The sequence below is a fragment of the Rhagoletis pomonella genome, unplaced genomic scaffold, assembly GCF_013731165.1.
Source record: "Rhagoletis pomonella isolate Grant_MI unplaced genomic scaffold, Rhpom_1.0 Rhpom_scaffold_03538, whole genome shotgun sequence".
Taxonomy (NCBI): domain Eukaryota; kingdom Metazoa; phylum Arthropoda; class Insecta; order Diptera; family Tephritidae; genus Rhagoletis; species Rhagoletis pomonella.
This window is the reverse complement of record NW_023462090.1, coordinates 12,018-21,156: the sequence shown is the minus strand read 5'-3', so window position 1 is coordinate 21,156 and position 9,139 is coordinate 12,018. Positions and strand designations below refer to the sequence as shown.

Here is a 9,139-nt window from a genome sequence, read left to right as displayed (position 1 = left end):
TCATTGAATTGTTGGCTGAGGTGCAAGCGGAGTGCGACTGCAGATTTCAGAAATAGAAGCAAAAGACAAAACGTTGTAGGAGGTCAAGTGATTTGTACTTGATTTATTGCATGGTGAGGAGAAATTTTTACGCCAACTAAGCGATTTTCTACTTGTAGTTTCGAAGGCTAGGAAAAGTACAACTTGCCTCTGTGTACGTGGATATTTATAAATATACATACATACATATGTACGAACATGTTCATATGTATGTATAAATAACATTGGTAAACGATAACACATGTTTGTATGTTTGTTAAGGTGGCGCACACTATATAGAGAATAAAAATCGAGTCTCTTTTTTCCCAAAGAATTATAAGATATGGACTGTTTTTATGGCACAAAAATCTATGTCGCAAGGCTTTATAGTACCGAAAAATGTAAGCATACAAGTTTAAACCTTAGCAGAGTACAAATGAGGGCATGTGTTGGGACTGTAGAGGCAATGAGAACTTGCTCTTCGGATGCCCACCATATTATTGGTTATTTTAGGTTGAAGTGGCTGCTGGTGGTCCTGCCAATACACTGCGATACCATTTAGCACCTAAACACCCGCTCCGCTCCGCTGCTACTTGAATCAACATGTGAAGTTGACGAGTTTGAGCAAGCACCGTATTTTTATTCCCGCTACATCATTCAGGATCCCAAAGGTCTCAGCACAGATGAGCCTCAGTTTCCTCGGCGGAGTACCTAAGTGTCTCTCGTTGAACAGCACCGCGAGTCTCTTTACTTGCCAACAGACAGAACCGTGGCCAAGGAATTTTATTCTCTGCTCAGCGGAAGGCGTTTGAATGGCGGCTGAATGGTTAGAGCTGCGGATTACCTACCTTGATTCGAACCCTGGTCAGAGCAACATGAAAATTTGTAAAAGTTTTTTCTAACAGTGGTCATCCCTAGGCGGGTAATGGCAAGCATCGCAGTGTATTTCTGCATTGCATAAGCTTTACAAGCTAGGATTGTAGATATCTACCTCCGTTTGTGTTATAAAATCAAGACGCACACTACAAATTGGACGAGAAGCTCGGCCAAATACTTAGCAAAAGGTCATGATTCATGATTAATGGAAAAAATTGAGTTTCTCAGCGCAATTGCGCAAAACGCAACGTAAAATGTAGGAAATTTCTGAAGAGCTGCATACTGATTAAGAACAATTTTGTAGAAAAGCTTATTTTTCATTCATCGAAAGTTGGATACTGCTGTTAAAATAATTAACATTGAGAAATAAGCTTTTTACCGACACTTTGGATACGAAAACAATATTAATTCAGTGAAATCGGATGACTAAGATTAACGTACTCACACAAAATTTATTCAATTGAAAAATGTTTGGGTAGGCGCTATGGTTGTAAGTCATGCAGAGTTCCTATGGCTTGTGGCGCTTTGACTTTTCGTAGATGCATCTAGCAAGTTCAACAAGATTTGGGGTGCCTTCAATATATTACTTTAGTAAATTTTATGATGTGGCACTTGAGAAGTGCATACCCATCATTTATACGTGCTTTATATCCAGTTTGATCAGTTGATTAGGTGTGTAGCATACCTTTAGGCACTAAGTGTTGCTAGTCGCCTAAACATATGTACTTTACTGATTTAAATTTGCATTATGAAATTTTATAAAATTGCATTAGAGATTAAATAATTTTTAACATATCAGTCGACTTTTTTTAATTTAATTTAATTTTCAATACAAAGTCTGAAGGTATTTTTGACGCTTTTCTGTAGCAGTGGGCCTCAAACTGAGCCAAACATATTTTAATGTACGTGGCAGCCTAATTTTCCTACAAGCAGTTATAAAAGGTCACAAAAGTTTTACGTAAATCGCGCTGCCAAGACTATTTATGTATTTAAGTACGTAAGCGAATTTTGTGCAACAGCATCCATGTACAGATGGAATGTTAGAGCTACTGTTGTTAATTATACATATTGACCCACTAAAAAATTTCGTAGAAAAGTAAAAAGTGTCGTTGCTAATGGAAGTACCTAACAACTTTAGACGCTACAAGAATTAAGATAATGTCCATAAATACACAACAAATATTTTCTCTTGCTTACAGTATTTTCACACACTCGCCTTCATTCAAAATATTTAAGAAATCAATCGTATATGTAACAATTGTTAAGCCATTAAATGAACTTAAAGGTAAATTAGTAAGCGAGTGAACGTTGCTTGTAACTCCATATCTGACAAGCAATCGCAAACAATCATCACAATAAACTAGCTTGTATTTGATTGCTCCTTTTTTTTCGCTGTGAATTCGACATTTTCCAATTGCAAAAGATCTTCTTCGTCACTTTGCATTCGTTCAATTCCCACGCATTGCCAAACAGAAAAGCAGGAAAAGAGGGATCGTCTTCAATTAAGCATGTTCATCGAAATGGTGGCGTGAATAAGTAAATGAGAGAGCAACTGGCGGCGGTTCAGTCAGTGGATGCATACAAAGGGTAATGATTTTTCCTCTACTGCTGCAATTTTAATTCCAACTTTCTAAATCTATTGTTAAATTGTTTGGTTATTTTTTGTAAGTATTTAATTTAGCTTGCCTTTTTATCTGTTTGGTCTGTCAAATTGTTACGAACGTCATTGGACATTTTAGCTGATAGGTCTAAGTTAAGTGATGTGCCCAGGATGTAAAGATTGACGGCACTTAACTTCATAGTTCAGAAGGCGCAGCAGTTGTGCGCAACCGTTGCTAAAAAAAATCAGTGATCGTAATGCGTCTTCTGAACGGCTTGATACATTAGCTGTCAAATTCAACAACAGCCAACATATTGTCTTAAATGATCAGAAAAATATTGCGATCATCTAACACGCAACTGTTCAGTTGATCAGAAGTACAAAACAACGCGTTCAGAAGGTGCAATCGCAACAGTTGCGCCTTCTGAGCGTGCCCAATATTTCATTGTTTTCGTAAAAATGTGGGTGCACCTCAAAGACTCTATGACTCTATGCTTTCTGTATATAATTTTAAGATAATTTACTTTTTTCTAAAATTATGTTGAATTCTTTTTTTTTTAAGAAATTGTTGCGAAAAGTTTCATTATCGATGTAGGGGTGTATTTGTTTATTAAAAATTGGAGGAATTTCAACAAAAAAAGTGTGTATTTTCATACATATCGTCGCGTAGATGTTCTTTTTCTTGTAGTCAAAAGCTTGGCACAATAGATACAGCAATCTTGTATTGAAAATTCTCAACAAATTATTTTTCGTGATTGGAATAAAGAAAAATATTTGGGTATTAACACAATTGGGATACGATTTGCACGAAATTTCAGCGAATTCAAACAGCCTTTAAACTTGTATTTATACGGATGTTGGTAAAGAATGAACTATAAAAATATAATCAAAGTTAAATAACAACAAAAATAATATTTTAAAACTTGTCAAAATTTGGTGCGGCTATAATTTTTTCGACTAGTGTACATAAGTTGTCTATGATTACTCGGCCGTGCAATCATAGTAGCACAATGCCAGTAATATTTGACTTACAAACAAAGTACGGGCAGAAATTTCAAAATTTCAACTCTATTTGCGTGAAAAATTTTATTTTGATCAGTACTTTTCTTTTAATCAATCTATGTTGAAAAAAAAGTCAAAATAAAAAATATTTAGTCAGAATAGTTGGACATGGTAGCGACGATATATGTATACTAGTTTCTCTCAAAATAATTCATTTCAATAAAACTCAACATGTTGATCTCAGCAACACATAGGAGATTTTAATTTTTTTTTTTTCTTTTTGACCCCCTTCAAATTATTTTCAAACTACAACCTTCTTAAACCGCTTTCGCCTGACACCCGTATATTGGTACATATTTCAATTACGAAATTTCTCTAAATTAACTTGAATTTGAACTTTTAAATGGGTGGCAACCCTCCAAATATAGTTTCTAAATTATAAATTTTTAAAATCATTTCGATTGATAGCCAAAAAGTATTATTTCATTTAGCTGATTAAATTATTTGAGCTTAAATTTTTAAGCAGGTGGCAACCCTCTTCAAAATTTTTCCAATCTGAAACTTTCTTTAATTTATTTCGTCTAAAATGCCCATGTTTAGATACATATTTCAATTACCTAATTCCCTTAATTAAAGTTGGATTTCATTTTGTAAAGAGGTGGCAACCCCCCTACATGTAGTTTAGAAATTAAGCCTTTCCAAAACCATTTGGATTGATACCCATATTGTAGTAATTCATTTAAATTAAATGAATTTTTTTTTTTTAACAGGTGGCAACTCTTTTCATGCTCAAAGCTAGATATGAAACATTTCACGCAGGCCACGTAGGTATACGTGTTGCCAAAATCGATATCCATATTGTAATATATCTTTTATCTAATCAAATGAATGGATTTTACTTTTTCAAACAGGTGGCAACCTATATAATATATACGGCAATTAAGAATTACGAGTATTTTGCAATGGGTTAGCCTAGTACTAAGGCGCACCTTATTAAGAACTTTAAAGAATTTACCACTGAGCAGAATAAGCATCGTCCTCAGGCATCAAATAATCAGCATCATTGTTTAGTCATCCGTTGTATCACTTCCAACCACTTTATCATCGTTACTCATCACTCACCTTTTCAACAGTTTGACACTTTGTACATCGTACAAATTATACGGCAACTACGCTAAGCATTTTGTACTACCAAACTAATGTGCTAATGTACGTCCACGCCCAATTCGCATTTGACTACAAAATTTAGAAAATCTATAAGCGCAGTTTTATTAAAATCTATTTTCAGCTAGTCTTTTGATTATTTCTACATTGAAAACTAATATTCAACAAGTGAATTCTTCATTAAAACATGGCAGCCAAAATATAACTGTGAGTATAAAAAATGCAAAAATTTAATCATCACTCATTTGCAACATGCGCCGCAGTTTATGCCCCTACGCGCCCTTCTAGTGCTGCAGACACAAAACATTGATGGGTCAGAGGCATGACTGAGGTTCTTGACTGCTTCTTAGAAGGTTAATTGTCAATTGTAAAATGATTCGCTTCGCTAAATGTCTTGTTAAAAAATTAAATGCAGATGCAAACACATGCACATAAATAAGTTAGTTGTTTTCAACGCTGAAAACATTAAAGCATGATTGTGTACTTACTTAATTTAAGTAACAAATTTTTCTACTGTCGTTAATATTTTTTCTATCAATTTAACAGAATTGCATATCATCGTTGTTGTTTTCGTTAGCTTCGTAAACTAATGAAATTTTGTCTAGTTAATGCGTTTACCAAACATACCTTTTTCCACCAACGCGTTTTTCGTGTATTTTTAGTATCCGGAAAAACTTTCAAAAAAAAAAAAACAGTGGAAAAGGTACTAAAAGGACCTTGCATTTTCAGACACGTTTACTAATATTTTCCTGGTCGAGTAAATATATTTGGGAGGAATTATTTGCTTTATTTAGAAATTCTGACTTGACCTTGTTTTTACTACAAAAATTATCCCTGAGAATTCTGATTTGAAGCTCAATGCCATTTGATGTTTTTCACACTCAAAATTTTTTTGACGAAGAAAAAGAAAAATATTGTTTGCAATTTCTTACTGTCTTTATGCCTTTTTATTATAAGTTAGAACCAAAACTTATTGCCTCATTTGTTATATATGTAAAAGAAAAATATTTATAAATTCCTTCAACGCTGGTCGCTGCGACGCACCAGGAACACCCTAAACCAAGGTGTTGAGGTACCTGTGCCGATGGCTGAATGGTCAGCGGACTCATAATGAATAGCTGGTCGCTAACGGTCCCCTCCGATGCCCAGGAAAAGTCTGAGGTTGTATGAGTGCCTTTTCTACGTATGGCGGCAACGAATGACAAAACAAGAACTAAACCAAAAACACGATACAAACTCGATAAAGGACCCTGCTACGAACTGGACTAATGACTTCGGAAATTTCTTATCGGAAACCGAGCCTCATTGTTACGGAGTCTGATGAGGATAACCTAATTTCTTCTAGTCAGGAGACATTTGAAAGTATTCCCAGTAGCACAATGCACCGGAAGCCCAAGCAGAACAAAAATCCGCTCCCAGGGATACCAAACAAGGAATTCCCAACACCCAAGAATGTCCACCTACCTCTAACGCCGCCGGTAGTACCAGCCATAGTACAACGGCGGCTGGGGGAGGAAAAAAAGAAACATAAAAAGTCACTGAATCAAATCAGGAAAAGCCGCTACCACAAATGCTGGGTAAAATATCCAGCAACTCGGCTCCTATTAGTTGAAGGGGCTCAATGCTACAAGCAGGTACTTGACGAATATGAGAGCTCCTTGAAAGAGCAGAAATCGGGAAAGCCCAATCCTCCTGACATAACGCAAAGGGGCGAATATCAAAACGACAGCACTACCGGCAGGGAGAGCAAGAAGCCTAAGAAGGCTACTTCATCTGCTCCAAACCGCTGTAGTCTATTGATGGCCGTAGTCGACGAAAACTTGAAGACGCCGGTATCTATGCAGAAACACTGGGTGGAAGATCGACGTCTCCATAACCCGGCGCATCCTCATCCGGTTATCAAATGCGCGGACCAGGCTTCTTTGGACTTCCTGGCTGTCTTTCCTGGCTTTGGACTTCCTGGCAGGGAATCTTGTAAAATTTCTTAGGTAAAAAAAATCTTACCACAAACTCAAACAATTTATTATTTACATATACATACTTATGCATTTTAACAAATTTCTTATAACATTCACTCAAAACCTATAGGTGTATACACCACCTGCACCCCAATTTGGTCGACTGTTTCCATAGGGTCCACCTAAATGCTGCGAATATTGTCCAGTTGCATCAAACGAGTGTCGTCCGTTGTTACTCTGCCAAACGGGAACACGAGTGTCAACGTTTAAATCTATGCCTTTATGAGGACTACCACCTCCCTGAATATTCAACTGAGGACTAAAGCGTTGAGAGTCCGGTGACTGCAATAGTTTATTTTATTAAAAATTGCTTGATATTAAAAAAAAATGGATAATGTCTCGCTTACACTCTGCCATTTGTCCCGTGGTGGCTGCTGTTGTTGAGGATAAGCCAATGCAACTGTTAGAATGCAAATTGAAATAAATACGTTCGTAAACATTTTTAACTAGATTAATGAATAAACCTCAAAGCTACAGTTCGAACTGAATTATTTGAAATTTGCGCCCAGATATTTTATACCTAAGGTATGCTGGCAGAAATGTACATACCAACGTACATATATGAGTATGTATTACACTAGAATTTTATAAAATCCCCAAACGAAGATCCCCTTGATATTTATAAAGACTTTTTTCTTGTTCACACATACTCGAACAAAGGTTATCAGTTCTTTGCCATGAGACAAAACAAAAATGTGTAAATTATAAATGATGGTTCCGTCAGTTTTTCCCCTAAAATGAGTTTAATTTATCAAGACCATGTACTTTTTTCTTTATTTGAAGGCATTGCCTTGCAGCCAAGCTAGCGAATACATTCTGTAAACGGTTATTATTCGGGTGATCAGCCCTAGAGCAGCTTCTGTGAAGTTCAATTAAATGACATACCTTGAATGCTTGGATGGAAGCTCATTCGGATAAGAAGGGAAGGAGTCCCAGTGAAGGAAAGAAATAAAAATATCGATGGTAGTTGGTTTCCCTGTTTATTTTTGGATCAACCTAATGTACATACTACATACATATAAGGGAATCATCCTCTGGGCTATCTTGGTTACTTGGTTAATTAATATTTATGATCAGTCAAATACTAATTTTGTTCCTGACCCCTTTTAATTAAACTATGCAAAATACTCGAATTCGGCTGTTTTGCGAACAAGTCAGAGACGAACATTTTTACGACCCATAAACCCTCTCACGTGAGCAGTGATGATCGGAAAATTCGTATAACAGCGCACGACATATCGAATTCGCGGAGGTCCGAAAGATGGCGCCAAAGTTTGACCAAGTTACCAAAGGCAGACAGGCAGGCAGAGACAGATGAAAGGCACATAACGGTTGTTTGTAACAGGCAAAATAATTCGAGATAGATATAGACAAATGTATACATAACTGATCAAAATGAAAAAAAAGAAATCGATTAAGCGATTCTGTCTGTCCGTCCATCTGTGCATACGATAACTCGAGTAAAAATTGAGATATCTTAATGAAACTTGGTATGAGCAGTCCATTTCAGCGTAGGACGGATGGTATTGAAAATGGGAAAAATTGGACAATAACCACGCCTACCTCCCTTATAACGGTAATTTTCAGAAATACGAAAACTGCGACATTTTACCAACTGTTTGAAGCTTCTTCACTCAAAATTGATATTTACAATGATTTTTAGACGAAAAATAAGAATATTATAAATTTGGTAAACGCCTTACCAATTTTACCCAAACTTGGCACAGTTCTTGGTCTTTACAAAACATACCAAACGGCTGAAAAGTTTTTAAAATCGGGCAATAACCACGTCCACATCCCATATAACGGTAATTTAGAGAAACGCGAAATTTTCGATAAATCAGTAAATACTGAAGCTAATTCATTCAAAATTGACGTTTGCAATAATTGTTTAGCAAAAAATACGTTTATAACAAAAATTTGGAAAATGGGCGTGACGCCGCCCACTTATGAGCACATATGTGTATCTCGGTAACCGTTCGATCAATTTGTACCTAGCTAGGTATAATTACTATCAGGGAACGGATTTTTAGGACCTAAAAACCTATGAAAAAGGCAAAACAATATAGCGAAATAGGCAGGAAAAGGCACTAGATATAGCAGAAAAAGGCAAAATAAGGCACTAAAAAAGACAAAAACTGAAAAATGACACTGGTTTAGAGGAAAAATGTTCAACGGACTCCACTATCGAATTTCTATATAGAATTGCTCGCTGATTCCGAAAATCTAGTTAATTTTTTATTCTAAGAATAAGTTTTCGAAATATTTTCAAGTTTGCATAGCGTATGAGTAACATTCTTTCCTGCTCATTTTTCATATAAAAAATCATTGCGCATTTTCATATAACCACTTATTACTTGTTTTATTTATCCATCGATTTTCTTCATTATCAGCTTGACTTTTTGGGCCGGAAGAGGCTTTACACAGCCTTAGATGCACTAAACGTACGCTCGACGTGAGT

The 9,139-nt window shown here is 36.0% G+C and overlaps 1 protein-coding gene across 1 annotated transcript; it reads right to left on the bottom strand.

The window, feature by feature from the left end:
* Positions 1 to 6,660: 6,660 nt before the first annotated feature.
* LOC118754199 (diptericin-A-like) lies at positions 6,661 to 7,182 on the bottom strand. The gene is made up of 2 exons (XM_036489065.1): positions 7,026 to 7,182; positions 6,661 to 6,960 (listed from the first exon to the last, which is right to left on the bottom strand). Exons 1-2 carry the CDS (start codon positions 7,116 to 7,118, stop codon positions 6,736 to 6,738), a joined length of 318 nt encoding a protein of 105 aa, XP_036344958.1. The 5' UTR covers positions 7,119 to 7,182; the 3' UTR covers positions 6,661 to 6,735.
* Between the last annotated feature and the right edge of the window lie 1,957 nt (positions 7,183 to 9,139).